The sequence below is a fragment of the Opisthorchis viverrini genome, assembly GCF_000715545.1.
Source record: "Opisthorchis viverrini unplaced genomic scaffold opera_v5_172, whole genome shotgun sequence".
Lineage (NCBI taxonomy): Eukaryota > Metazoa > Platyhelminthes > Trematoda > Opisthorchiida > Opisthorchiidae > Opisthorchis > Opisthorchis viverrini.
Window position 1 is genome coordinate 638588 of NW_008751831.1, and position 15728 is coordinate 654315.

Sequence of the window (15728 nt, forward strand, 5' to 3'; positions counted from 1 at the left end):
TAAGATTAGTGGTGCAGCTCAAGGGTGCGGCAAATGACTGGTACACGATGAAGCTGAAGTAAGGATTCCTGTGGCTTCGTGCTTTCAATAAAAGTTTAGCTCTTAGAGTTATAGTCGTTAACAGCTTTACAATAACTCGGAAGTGCTCCATGATGTCTATTGGCGTCAAGTAAGTGATGCATATTTCAACCTATGAGGATAAGCACTATTTATGTTGATGCAATTTTCTTGGGATATGGACTAAGGTGATGGGCCGCTAGCAACACAACCAGTAACTGCTGAGACCGCAACACCTGTACATGCACTGAGGGTTACGCAGAAAACATCGACTGATAGCCATTGGGCCCGCAATACAAGATACACCCTTACTTTTGTCATATTACACATTAGCCGTGAAAAATATGCTAAAACGAAAAAACCTAGAGGTAGTATCGGCAATGTCGCAGAGGTTATCGGAAGATATGTAATTAGTTTTTGATAGCAGCAGCTAAAAAGTGATTATCGCATATAACCACCAAACTGGTGGGTCCTGTTGAGGAGTATCAAGAGAGCAATCATCAAACCTTTCCGATCACCTCTATAGTGTAGGATATTCTTCGCCACTTGTGATTGCTTCAGTCCCTATAGATGGGTTTCTATTCGAAGGGGTTAAGTTGAGAAGAACAGCTAATAAATTTGTCCACTTTTATATCAACGCAGTTACTTTTATTCTAATTTAGTCATCACTGATGTCACATCGTGTTTTTCCTAATACAATAGTCATTTTACGGCTCTAAAATCTCCTCGTTCAAAATGCACGACCTCTGGGAGCCGCAGTTTTGCGTAAGCGTGATTGTAGCGGCTGATGTAGGCTGAAATGTTTCTGCGCAAGATAGTTTGTATCACGAGTCTGGATCCAACTAACATGACTCGTTTCTTTAGGTTCATTATGCTAGTTTTGTTATCCGATCAGTAACCGTCAGTCCAGGCGCGTTATGCTATTGTGGGTTATTGGACGCAGCGTGATGTTTGGTAATCCAGTGACTTTTCACAACACTCTGTCTACCCATACATCCAAGAAGTATTATGCATCATATTTCGAGAAATCAGCTGTCTATTAGTTGACAGATGTGTTTAAACAGAATTTCTTTTAATTTCTTTTATAAAGCGCAGCAAAAGCTGATGACATTACTGCAATTTTGAGTTACATGCATCAAGTTTGAATGACTTTCCCTAAAGAGGTATGACTACTGCTGGTTTGCTGAACTTTTCTCTTGTACGAGTGAAGGTACTATTTCTATTGGCCATAACACTCGATGACTATACATACAAAGTCGCAACATTTTGTATTCAGAAAAACCGTTTAGCCTAATGAAGCGAAGTACCCGGTTCTTGGTTTATTTTATGGAATTTTTGCTAACAGAATTAAAACAGACCACGCACGCCTGAAGTCCAAACAATTTTAACAGTCAAACATAGCACATGGAGGAAAATGCTTGTTCGTACAATTTTTGCTGAATTAATTGGATTCCTTGTCGCTTGTTGCGTAGATGTACGTAAAAATAGTGTAGGAAAGAAGAACCTAAGAGTGTGATATGGCAGCACACATGATTGGCAGCGCACATCTTTTCAACTTAGAGGTATCCTAGTCTTACCATTAGAAACCGGTTAACACGATTCCAGAGGCGTACACTAAAGTGCATCAGTTGTTTATTTTTTTGAATTCCACTCTCTCCAATGGTACCGAGAAACAAATTGCGTGGAATAAAAGCTGAACCTTGAACTCACCAGCAAGCTTACAAACTGTGTAGAAACAATCAGCAAGCACTTCATCTCAATTTTCATATAGCTTCCAAAAAGTGAATTTGATGCGTTTCTGTGACCTGGTTGGGATGTACCTTCCGGAGCACTAGAAACATATACGAATGACAAGCGCACGACAGTTTTCATTTTCTATATGGTGTTTTCCTAAACACGCAAAAACCGTATAAAGAAGGCCAAACCATTCAAAAAGCACTTAATACAGCAAACATTCATACATGAAACACCCCTTCAGCATCTTAGTAGAACTGCTTTGACAACCTCGACTACATACAACATGTCCTTCTTGCATTGGAGATGCGTCCTACTTGCCTTGACAGATCTCATACTGATTTCTCTCAAACTGACCTACGAATGATCAGTCTTTTTTTAAAATTTGTCTTATTGTTCCACCTGCACAATCAACAGCTTATCATTTGCTGTTAACGCTGCAGGAGAAACCGAGTTATGCCTTGGCACCTCTTGTTGTAGCAGGCATTCAACTCACCCTGATTAAGAGAACCGCGGAGGAATGAATGAAATACTCAGACTGTTGAACAGGGGCAAAGACCGCATACGGGAGTTTAAGATTTCTAAATGGTTATTACTCGTACTCTAGGCAACTTAAAAGTGTGACCATACTTGTTCCACTTTGCACCGTCTGGTCATGTCACCACCGTCCAAATAAAATTGGAAGGTCTTATGAAAATGACCTTGATTTCCTTCACCTCTCTCTAAAACTATAAATAACGGCCGACTGATTTATACCATGCTGCGCGCCGTTTCAGATGAAAGGTAGTGATATCGTGGTTGACAAAAGCAATGTGAGTGCATACATCCCGTAAAAATGGATGGTGGGTCAAAGTTGAGATGCTAGTAGCCCGTTGCCATAGTTAGTTATTTCTCAAAATGCAGTTTATCTGCTACCAGGCTGACAGAATTTTCGTCACTATATGTCGAGGCTTCCTTAGTGCGTAGTAGAGGATTACTCATCACAAATTTACTTTTGAACTTTTTGGGCCTTTGATTCCTTGGTCCCTGTTCTGTTGGTATGTGTTTGCTTTGAATATTTTGATGGTCCCTTCTATAGTTTTTATACAGTTTTAGGCCCGATGGCTCCCAATTAATTTCTGTCCCTACAGTATGATGAACTGAGAAGATATCAGTGGCACGTCTCCATAAACTCATGCTTTTTATTGTACTTACTTGAGAAGATATCATCAGTGCTCACCCCCACACAAATGCGCGCTGATGATGTCTCCACGTATGGTGACGAACCATATGTGAGCCAATTACCAAGCTCGGCGAACAGATCAACAACAATTGCAGCCCAGTGTCAAGTATGATGCAGAAGGAATGCTTGATTCTTATTTCAAAAACGCAAGAGTACAGATGAATCGTCGTCCTTAGAAAACAAGCAAGTCATAAACCCTAATGATCAGACTGACAGCTTGCTGGGTGATCATTATCAAATGCTGTTGCCTGACAGACATCACTTTACCAACCACGCTTGGATTTGGGAGGGTTTCCAACTGACAAAGGAGGCTGAAGGAATATTACTTCAACAAAGTTGCCAGCAAGCCATCATATTCGGGGTTCGAAAAAGCGTGAAGTAGCTTGCAACTTTGCGTTGCCGTCACAATGGTTTGAGAAGTTTCAGAATCTATCTTCAGGCAAAATGTCTGGTATCCACGACCTATCTCTGGATTTAGTGACATGTGAGTGTTTTCAGCAGTCAAGTGGACCGCACTGAGACCCACACAAAACCCCAATAGCTAAGTAGTTCATTGGGGGTTTATCAACAGATGCGTGGTGTTTTTTACAATAACAAAAATTCTAAACGGGTACAGACCTTAAACCGCGAGATTAGGCTGACCTCAACGTCACGGTTTAGGTAGTGCTAATCCCAAATGAGATCCTGTACAAGTAAGCAGCACTCCTACCTAACGTCCAAACCTAGTCAAGACAAAGTGGTCACAAGATGACAAGGCTCTATTGAACTAGGTGCGTAATACTTAGTTCAAACAGTGGTTCATATCCAGATGGGAAAAGAGAAGGGACATGGGCTACAAACAAAAACAACAAAGCGAAGAAGCCCTTCGTACATAATGAAAACAGAAGAAAAGATTCAACATTACACTCAATATACGACAATTTGAGGCCATGGAAGAAAGTTACAAACAGGAACTTGATTGCATCCCCGACTAAACCTCCATTTACTCCCAGTGGATTCACTGATCGTGGGTTAATACTATCAGGTGCCGTATGAAACTACCAAGACCCGAACTTGGACTGAAAGGCCACATTTCCACAATGCTTCATCGTTCTACATGGCTTATTGGAGTTCTCCTGATGTGCATATTTGAAGCGAAAAGATAGAACAGTTTTATCCCATTTAGCACAATTTATTTGGACCATAGAATCATTTCCACTAAACGTTTACCCAGGAAAACCAACTTACGGACTTCAAAGCGGCTTTTCTTATGTTCCATCTCCATAGTCAATCATATATTATTGGTCCACGGAACTTATGAAAGTTTCATTAGGGAGAAGATGACCTTTTTCCATTACCTAGGTCAGACGATACAAGGCTGATTCCAAGGACATTAATCCTGCTGTTGTGCACTCTCACCACCTCTGTCGGGATCGCACTGGCACCTTCATACCAAACAAATGGGTTAATTAGCCCTCGTTTTCAATAAACAGTGAAGGCCCAGCAGTCTCGATGGACGATCTCGTAGCTTTTCTCGCAGTCCATCTAGGGATGCCACAACTAGACTTCCCTCTGTATTCTGTCAAATTTCCAACTAATAGGCCTTCCCTCAAGAAAAAAACATTTATGTTTACCGGAAAAACGGCGTCGGTGCACACATTTTCGACCTAATTGCTTGCAACCGCAAAGATGAAATACTGTACTATAATTTATTATCTAGGTCGGCGTCGTGTCATTGAGTAGTTTTCCAGGCAGAATGTATTGCAGCACATTTGAGGCCCGATAATCCCGCGCGTTCGAAAAATCGCTGTCTTATTTAGAACAAGTCACCAGTACGCCAGTCCACAAACAGATTTTTCGCAGCTCTGAAAGACACAAACACCAGCGGGTGACCCATTGGCATATACATTTGATGCGCCCGTTACCCAGTGGGCATTTACAAGCACTTACGCACTTTGATGTCACCACGAACGTGTCCTGTTGATTAAAGCAAACCACTTGTACCCAAGTCTGTTGTTACTTGGTCGCGAGACAGCCAATCTTACCCAGCTTGGACTGTGGATACATGATGGCCCGTGTAGCCTGAGGAAAGTCTAGTAAGCTCAACCACTTTGTGTTGAGTGCAGAATTTGCAGTGGATGAGATCACTACAGGTTCTTATTATAGCCTGTATCCCCACAATAGTCGAAATGGTAACATTCAGGTAGTGTGAAGGAAGGAAGTTTTTATACTTAAACGTGTATAAATTGACGGGTGAGGTCAATATCACATTGCTGAGTGAAGTGCGAGTGTCCGTCATACTTGGGCTCCCGGATCATCTCTGTCCATTTACCCGTGGGTCTTCGTATATGAGGTTTCCAGCGGATTCGCAAACATTTATAGTACTGTTGTCCAAACAAGGCGTTAAGAGCAGACGACCAGATACAGTAGCGGATTCGGCTGCGCGCAACCGTTTGAATAGCTTCAACCATGTGCAAGTGCCCGATGCTCCAACCAGTGCTGAAAGATGAATACGCTTCAGGTACTAGCAAACCGCACATAAATCATTTAAGCCCGGTAATGAGACTGGTTAAGTGGTACTGTGACAGTGGGGGGTGAAGCTGACCTCAAGACACTCCTATAAAGTCAGTCGATCAGGTATTTCGATTTAATGTGTGCGCACAAAATTTACCAAAGCAAACTTGTCGGAAATTTTCACAGCTATTCAACTGGCTGGCAAATGAGAATGCCAAGCGAACCGCTTCCGCTGTGAATTCGGTCATCATTTTTCTGTTCTGTTGCCTTGGGTTGCAAACACTCCGACCTTTCTGCTGGGATTTCTCGTCACTACTGAAAATCGTATTATTCCATTTGCGGCTACGTTTGTGTTTCAGTTGGTGGTGGTAGCTTTCTTCATGTTCATACGTTCCAAACAAGGATGACCCCAGCTCACCTGGTGAAAGCTTCTTAAACTAGACTATAAACTATGAGACAAAAACATGCAGTTGTTTTCGTTTATGCAGTTAGAAAACCCTCTGATTGAACGCCTCTGTATGTTTTTTATCATACCTCTGGGCAGCTTTCTAATATACTTCGTGCTACAAATCATGAAAGACTCATCCGTGAGAATGAGTTGCTCATAGAATTTGCGACACAAGTTCGTCAACAGTTCATCACAAGTTTCCAAGCCTACCTGATTGTTGAGAGGGCTCTCTCGTTGGTAACTGTATTGAACTGAAGTCCAGCCTTATTACAGTTTCAACAGTTGAGGCAACAATATGGGTTATCTGTTCCTCAGGGAGAAATAAACCACCTCATACTAGCTGCTGGATATTATCTCAAGAGGTTCCTCCATATCATCTTCACCATTTTTAGTTATGGCTGCAACCGAATCCGCTGTTTTCCCGCACCCATAGGCACATAGATCTTGTTGTTTGTTTTGGCCAGGCTTGTGGCTTATTCTTAGGCTTTTCAAGCCTCCAAGTAGCTGTCACAGTTCTGGTGGGTCTCGTCAAAATGCACTTGTTTCAGTTCGTTTGCCTTGTTGTCTTCTCGTGTGTGCACGTGCAAGACAGTGTACGTATAAAAGTCGGTTGTTACCAGCCCACCTATTGATGTCCGAATCCTTCTGAGGCGCACAGTTCGTTTCAGGATTAGTGAACTGGTGATTTCACACAAAAAAGTGAAAAAGGTATGGAAAACAGTAAATTCTTTACCTATGAGGCTGATCACGGCTCTCAAAACCTGTAACAAGTAAAGAAAGAACACTGAATTGTTAGGTTATTTTTACTCAGACTGCATCCCTCTGTGGGTATTTTAAAGAGACCCTGGAAACTTTAGCTCATACGTTTCGTCTTAGGAGTATTCAAACCCTGATTATTAGTTCGGTAAATGTATCAAAGAACTGATGACAAATGCTGATGTATTAGTTAGCTTTTTGATTTCTTTTAGTAGGTGTGGGTTATGGTGCTCTTGGGGGTCGTGGTGGAGGTGGTGGCACTCGTCGTCGCCGTCGTCTTGATGGAATATTTTGTGGGCGTAAACGCCTTAGATTTTCATCACCTTCACATATGCATTACTAATGCATAATAATTTATGCAGGTATGTGGAATGGTGGGTATGTGGTGTACTACCACTCACTTCAACAACGGCAACTTCCCTGTCAACCTGTTCAAAGCCATGGAGAATAAAAAACAATACAACTTAGCAAACATTTATTATTATGATAGCAAAAGTAATTGTAAATTACGAGAAACTGGAAACTGTAGAGTTAGATCCTAGTTAGAATAGTTTTTTTCTTGAGCTCATGTCTCGGGAGTTAGATGTTTTGACCAATTGAGCTATGTGCCAGGACAAGTGAAGTTTGACCGCAAAGTACATACTGATCTGGTAGGATATTCAATCGGCAGTGCTCTGTATTGCAGTTGAATTTCCAATCCAGTCCAGTTTTGATCGTACCGTAATCTTCTCATGAGTAAAAAGGTTATTTTTAGGCGGTTAAATGCCGCTTCTGTCTTAAAGGTCATTCTTTAGAGAGAGCTGTGAGTTAGATGTTTTGACCAATTGAGCTATGTGCCAGGACAAGTGAAGTTTGACCGCAAAGTACATACTGATCTGGTAGGATATTCAATCGGCAGTGCTCTGTATTGCAGTTGAATTTCCAATCCAGTCCAGTTTTGATCGTACCGTAATCTTCTCATGAGTAAAAAGGTTATTTTTAGGCGGTTAAATGCCGCTTCTGTCTTAAAGGTCATTCATTAGAAGAGAGCTGTAATGGGAAAAAACTTGTGCCACCAGAACCGTCTTGTATGGAAGTGTTTATTTTTGGGAAGGGTTGTACGTGGTGAGAAGTAATTGACAAAAAATCATTGGATATAACGCCATTCTGGTTTCAAAATTTGGAATGTAATTTTAGCCCAAAAAACATTTTGTAAGTTATCACGCATAAGTTAAAACGCTCGAATATATTTTATCTTTTCGTTTCTTGACGGCCGTTTGAAGTAAAATACTAACATCAGCATCTCTTTTGGTGCAGGAGCTAATTACAACAGGTAGCAATCTGATGAAGTAGGTTTGGCCATTCTGACTCCAGCCACATCCACCTTCCATGATGAGGGAACCAGTTAGGACAAACAATTAGTTGGCAAACTTGGAACCCTAAACGTGGTTTGCAAACTTACAAAGAAATCAGGTTATTTCAATGGTTTAAACAAGACTGGTGTGAGAAACCCCGAGCAGTCGGTGAACTAGGAGATAAAAAAAATGCTACACCGCATGAGAAACGCACGAAAACAGTCGTCTGTGAATAAAATTCTTGGAATGTTTTCTTGAAGAAACACTGGTCCTCAGGCTAACAAAAGTCCTTCTACTGCCCACGGTTATTTTCAACCTTCTTGAAGCTCATTAGGTAGGAAAATTAGAAGATGATCTGGTATTCAGTTGAGCCCCTCATTGATTCCAAGTTAGTACCCAAATGCTAGTATTTGGTTACTTCCTTCTAATTGGAGTTTAAGTAGAACATAAGGTTAACGAAATCTCGTGGAATGCGCCAAACAGATGGGTCCGAAGTAGAGCAAAATATCCTGGTTTGCCGAAGTATTTTCTGAAAATCTTCAGCGAAATATATTTCGCTATTTCAAAGATCGTGCCAACTAAACATAGGGCTGATTTTTTGTAAATTCAGTTGGAGAACATTACGGACGAAAGATTCATCTCAGATTCAAATGAGTCTCCCTTAAAAAAGAAATTAGTCTGCAAAATCATTCACTTAGCATACTACTGGATTTTTATTCGTTGTTGAGTTAAAATGTGGATTTTTCATGGCTTTACTCTCCTACATATCGTCATATCCGCTTAAAGATGAATGACATTATACCCAGGGCGAAATTTATTTTCCCTTGTTTGCAATATCTATCGAATGATATTCAAACACAATCGATCTTTTACTTGGGATGAATTTTCGGAAAAATCATGTTGATATACATGCGGTTCACTTCTGTTTAATTCCCGAAGAGATAAAAAATGTCTCTGGGTTTTGGCCCACGAATAAATTGCTCTTGCAAAACAAGCGAAATAAATTTATTAACCCGTTGAATGTTATCTTAAATAAATGGCTACTTCGAAATTTCCTGCGACAGTAGTAGAAGTTCGCGACTTCTGTCTGAGAACGGATGGTCGCGATATTCTGAAACATGACTGACAATAACTGAACATCATAAAGTATTTCTTCTAAACTGTAAACCTAATGGAGTTGAGCTTGGTTTGAGCAATACGAAATATTTCACATTTTGCACCATTCAAAAACCAGACACCGACTTCATTTGTTCATTCTGAATTGTTCATACGTAACTTCCATGGATAGTCTAATTGGCTTATTATCTGCTGTTTTCAGACATTAGAATTCTAAATTAGCAGGTTGCCTGATACAGACTGAAAGAAAACTTCTGCGCTGGTGTGAAATATTCAGTTGACTGCTTACATACTTCCTTGGTAGTTCTTGTTATTAAATAATACCGAATGACTGTTTATCATGCCAACACACTAGGGGAAAACCGTGATGTGAAGAGTTGGATAAGACAAGCAGTATGTAAAAAGATGACTTTCACAAATACCAGACAAAAAAGAGCTGCCACATTTAGCTGGTATTATTACATCAAAACGTACTATTCACTCGGTTTACTGAGATCCAAAAGCGACACCATAAAAATGACATTTTATATTCTCTCAAGAATAATTATTTTATAAAAAATTAAATAAGGAATAGAGTTGTTCTTACGCAATTTTTCGGGTCCAACCAATGCCTTCGATACAATTTCGCCACTTGAGAACTCTTGTCACAGGGTCATCATTTGTCTTAATTCTATGGATCCTGTTATTTTGTTATTTAATTTGATTTGTCACCGACGTGGCTTGCACTGGACGTTGAGTTTAGTTCAATTTTTAGGTGTCTAAATTCTGTTGTGATCAGCCGCTTTGAGGGTTTCAATTTTTTAATTTTAAATTACCGATAAAGAATAATAGTTGGTATTAACATAGTTCGATGGCATCTCTAGTCAGCTACTCTCAACTTATTGGTGTATTATTCAGTCGTGTACGTCTAGCCTATATTACTGGTCTGAGCCTTCGAAGCGATTCACAAGACATGCCGCAGATTTTCAACAAAGATTAAGGGGATGTGCAGTTTTTCTTGGAGAATTTGCATGGGATGAGTGCTTTTGGAGCGAAATTTTAAATAAATACACCTTTTCTCTCAGTAAAATCTATCGTTTCGACATTGCTGTTGAGATAGCAAGAAGTATCGGGCTTTTCAAGAAATGCACTCATTTGCAAATCAGTGTATTTTTCGGAAACAGTCCAATGTGGGTTCAAGTAGATCATAAGGTTGACGAAAACTCAGGGACTGCACCTACCTGGTGAGCCCCAAGAAGGGCAAAACCGGTCGTTGGCTGTCGGAGTGTTTTCAGGAACCTTGTGATTAGTTTCCTTTATGAACAGTATCGGGCTTCTTCCTCATTATAACCAGGACAGGATCAGTACCAAGAGATATCCATCCGTACTCATTCGTACCTTCTCAACTAGCTTAGTGTTTAGTTTTCTTTCATGTCACAAAAACATTCAAATAAATTCTGCTGAAACTCAATAGATTATTACTTCATCCTGTGTAATCACAGAAGATAAGTCGAATTTTTAATTTCGGTGTAATTTCAGGAAATGTTAGAACGCCACCCAGAAATTTCAGTTTCGGTAGGAGTCGCCCGATTCACACTTACAACAACAGAAGGGAAAGAATTTATTTAGTAAAAAATATTTGAAAAAATGCTCAAAGGCCTGGTGAAGCGGCAAAGGCAAGGGTTAGTGAATTCCGCATGACGTCTTCCTAGGCCCAAAAAGGGTTAGTTTATTTGGAACAGTCATCGGCGCGGAAAATACACCACTCATTTGCAAATCAGTTTGGTTTTCACGCGAAACTCAAGTGAATCAGTCGTTCATAATATTATTCAACTGCGTGTGCTGAACGCAGGCCGCCTCATGTTTCATTTGTTACGATATTCGAGATATCGCACGCAGTCAAATTTGTGTTCAAGTAGAACATAAGGTTGACGGAAACTCGGGGACTGCACCTACCTGATGAGACCCAAGGAGAGCGAAACCGGTCATAAGCTGTCGAAGTGTTTTCAGCAACTTGCGATTAGTTTCCCATATGAAAATGTCACCAGCGCCGCTTGGTGCGGGATGCTATACCGCTAGGGAAGTTGGGACCAACCAAACAGATTGTCCATTATACGTCGTTTATAGGGGGCTTCGGTGCGAATGGAAAAACACTTGGCAGAATCAGAAATCCATGAAATTCGGCGAGGATGATATGTTCAAAAACACTTCACAGTGTACACAAAGTATTTCCCGAAAAACCGGCTGGTACCGAGGTGTCTTGAAATTTACTGAAATTTACTACACAACAAGACCCGGTAAAAACCAGCGGCCAAGTTTATAAAATCATAAGATGTTTTCTGCTCAGAAACCGCCTGGATGGAGGAATAGTTGAACGCTCCTCGACCATATTCAAGAATGGCAAGTGAAGTTTGTATTTGGCCTAGTTTGGTTTGTTTTAGATTGAATGCAGTAAACCTAGACCAAAACGTCGTCTTAAAAATGGTACCCTAAAAGATTGCTCGAGTTTTATAGGTGTTACTTCACTCGAATCATGATTGTTGGCTTTAAAAATGCTTACCACACAAGATGCACATCAAAGAAAACCAAATACCACCTCGAGCGGGCTTGTGAGCCTGTGACTGTATCGACAAACTATGTCAAATGACTCCACAACGTGACGCATATCGTCAACTAACAATTGCAGTTTTCCATAAATTTGCCTGAGCCTCTGACTCAATGAACCCCCCTCTTCTACCAAAATTAGCATTTAAAATTGTTGGGTAATCTTCACTCCCACTAGATTCATACTTTTAGTCGCTTTGAGGCTTCCCCTAAATGCCGCCAACATCCTCCTCTCTCCTCACTTTCTTTTAACTTTTTTAACTGTTCTCGAGAGATTTACTCTCCAAATGACCGTAAAGCTAGGCGTCCGAACCACATAGTGCCACTTAAATAAAAAAAATTCTGCGGTTGGAGTTCCAGCTGGAGATACAGAATGATCTTGTGCTCTTTGAACGGTTAACATGTGTTGGTGGCATCCTAAACGGCGGCCCAGCTGTTGCACGTAAACTTGGTGCAGACCTCATCAACATACCAACCATAGTCATATCGTCACAAACAAAGTACACCATGGCCGCAGGGTTACGCCTACATCGACGTTTGCGAGGACCGTCTTGCTTCAAGACTTCAGAACTCAACCTGTTTGATCAGGCGTTCTTTAATTTTTCCTTAATTGCTTGGTCTTTGGTTTTTCGTCGCATGGCCAAAATTTGATCGTAGTAACATGGACGCAGCAAAGTATTGCAAAACAGGGTATTAAATAAAAGGTAGTTTATAATGGAATATATTCATCCTGTGATTTCCAACCCCTTTTTTGAAGGTTTTCAGGCAAGGAAGCGGGATATAAAATGTTGGGATGGATGGGTGTGATTATTTTTGGAGGCGACTGAAAACCTATCTAACCGATCCCAATGATGATGGTAATCAATCTTAGTCGAGCTGCGTGAGTGATGCCGACCACCGTAATTAGCTGGGTTTGTTCTTTTCACGTTTGATGTGCTGACACGCTCTTGTTTAATATAACCACCTGATTGCATCATATTAAAACGACGCTTTCGTCTGTTTACTTCCGTAGTCATGAAAGGTTCAACTGTCTTGCACTTTCTATAGAGGAGAATGTCGGTAGCTCAGGTAGCGTAGATGGTCAGTGGGTTGTTCGCTGAGCTGGGCAATTTGGTTGCAAACGTTTCATCACCAATCGAGGTGACATCATCAGTGCATAGTTGTGCGTAGCGGTGGGTTAGTGGTTGTCTTGGACTTTTACGTTTTCCATAAAGGCATGAGGCTTGTGTGAAATGAGTTCTCACCTCTGCTTTTTCTCCTTGCTGAGACGGGTTTCATTCATAATTGTGTCGGAGTTATTGATGATGGTGACGGTGATGACCGATTCTGACGTTGAACTATGTTAGATTACTAGGAAATATTTGAGTGAGCAACAGTATTAGCACGCATGCGGAAAGTGATCTGCAGTCGTAATTACCGGGTCGTTTGGCGTTTCTGATACACCACAGTCAGCCTAAAAGAAGCAGCGCATGATCAACTCAGACGAGATTCCAAAGCATGCTTCCAGAACTCAGAGAGGTTTAGACTGATTAAAGTCAATGGCATGTGTAAGATAGCAGCATGTTAAACGAAACAATGACCAACATATTTCTTCCCCGGAATGACCGTTTCGCTTTCCAACATCCGTGCAAACGGCCCCCCGTAAAGGTTGATGAGTGATTCTGAACGCAACTTGAAGGCACAAACGAGAGAACTTCTGTACTTTTCATGATGCATAAGTATACACATGTATAGTACATATATGAGATTGGTTAACAGTTGTGCTATTCTAAGACGAAGAAAAACACAAAATGCCCTATAATAGATGGGACCCTGTGTACTTTTCACTTTTTGGTTCTAATAAGCTTAAACATACCAGCATGAGAAAATGACCACTTGCAAGCAGTGTAGGAAACACACTGGAACCAGTGCATCTACTCTGTGCTTTAATCTTTTCAGTATAAGGTCATCTGTAAGGTTCCTCCCAAAGGTCTTCCGAGGGAGGAAGAGCTAAGTGTTAACCCATTGTTATGCTACTCAGAGATCGTCACCACGGAGCCAGTAATTCATAGGGACATAAAATACATTCCCTTTCTACTGTTTTAATGCGTTTCTTCTGAATATAGAAACTACGCTGCCCAGTCAACAGAAGTGATCACATAGGGCTTAGTGTGACCAAATGTAGCAAGCTGGGATTAGTCCAAATTCGGCAAACGCATTTACGATAATATAGAAGCAAAACATAAAACAGTTTTTGTTACTTGTCTGCTTTGGAACAATACATATGGATCAGTCAAAAGAGTTTTTCTGTATTTCACAACACAAAGTGGAGAGGCGAAAAATTCTGGTAAAATTAAGATCTTCGTCGCATGCGTTGTGCGGATAAAAATTTTGCTTTTGCATAGGAATAAGAAGGAACATACTTCATACTCTATTATAGATGAAAATAATAAATAAAGGTAAGAACACTTAGCACAGTTAATAAAAAACCATTGTAGTCAGGCTAAGATTTATTACAAATCGCGTTTTCAATTGAGAGCACTTAAAGTTCCTTCCCATTTGTCCATATTTAACTCAGGTTTTGCAAGAAATCCCAACCAAACAACTTCTCACTCCACGGCCTGCGTAACAGTCCGTCTAGTTATATATTGGCTTATTAAGTAACCTATCATTGTCTAATATAATTGATTTTTATTTAGTTGTTCGTTTATTTACACACATCTTTCTACTCTGTTTCGCACAGTTTTGTACTATGAAGAAGGGAGGTTGAATACTAGATTAACTAATCATGCCAGTCTTTTAAAGCTTGCTCTAATCCACGACTATCTGGTGTTGAAACAATTGCTGCCGAAGAAGCAAGAATTTCTTTGAAAAGTGAAAGGCATATGAGAATTCCTTATTTGCGTTATAACCGAAAACATTCATGTTTGGAAGAATGAGACTGCTAGCGGATAACCATGCTATCATCGGAAGTGAAACATAGATGCATGTTGCGTGTGGAACACAACCAACTAATTATGCGGCAAAACTACTTAGGTTTAGCAGAGCTCTTCCAGTGACTGGTTAGTTTCTCCAATTCTTACGTTAAACCTATAAAATTGTATTACAGATATAGACAGGAATAAATCATGTTGTTACCCATCAGGTAACCCATATTCTGTTGAGGGCAAATATCAAAAACTATATTTACACAGTAATGCCATGACAGTCTCACGTGGTGAAACGATTGAAATTAGACGTTCCTCGGAGTCACTATCTGCCCTGGGGTTGAGCGTCACAAAGCTTCTGAGTAAAACGTCCTAGCTACGCGTTCACAAAACGTCGTGCTACGCATGAAATTCACTGACCGCTGTCCGCCTAAAAGTATACGATATTTCAGGTGGTGGATCACATAGTCCTCCTCAAGATGCTTCAGACTGTGTGGTTTGTACTTCATGGCTAAACATCTGAGTAAAACTGAGTGAATAATAGAAGACAACGTTTCAACACTACAACTATAGAATACCTAATAGTGTTCAACCTACGTGGCTTGAAATCGGATCCTCTTAAAATTTTCCCATGAACGGTAAGCGCTTTCTTTAATTCCTTAACCGACATGCCCACACAATTGTGAGATTAGTAAACACGACAGCCCTGAACAAAAAGAGCGCTGAAGAACAGATGCACCTATGCCGAAGGATGAAATCGTCGAGTACCCGTGTGCCAAAACTCTTAGCTAGTTATCAGCAGCTTGCTACACAGCACCCGTGTTACAAGTTTCTTCAGCTTTATTTGTTACACTCTCTCTACTGAAAAAGTAATCCAGATGGTTGTCAGTTAACAAACCTACCAAGTAGTCAAAGCCGCAAGACATGGAGTGGGTTCATCACCGTTTTTTTTTGAAATTTGTATGTGGAACCAGAATACACACAAGGTTCTGAAGCACAGGAGAATATAACATCATTCAATATGACTGTCTTCTAAGATCTTATGAGCAACTATATATATATATATATATATATATATA

The 15728-nt window shown here is 40.5% G+C and overlaps 2 protein-coding genes across 2 annotated transcripts in view; one reads left to right on the forward strand and one right to left on the reverse strand.

Annotated features, from left to right (window-relative positions):
- T265_07535 (hypothetical protein) overlaps positions 1 to 15728 on the forward strand; it is a gene marked incomplete at both ends in the record, with an annotated part of 54563 nt that overhangs the window by 10318 nt on the left and 28517 nt on the right. The window contains one exon of the mRNA XM_009173080.1: positions 13682 to 13783. Coding sequence (XP_009171344.1) covers positions 13682 to 13783 — 102 coding nt within the window. The remainder of the gene's footprint in view (positions 1 to 13681; positions 13784 to 15728) is intronic.
- Positions 4709 to 5463, reverse strand: T265_07534 (hypothetical protein; the record flags this gene model as incomplete). Its single annotated transcript, XM_009173079.1, has 2 exons — positions 4709 to 4803; positions 5325 to 5463. Coding segments are annotated over 2 exons (234 nt in total), but the record flags the coding sequence as incomplete, so codon positions are not given.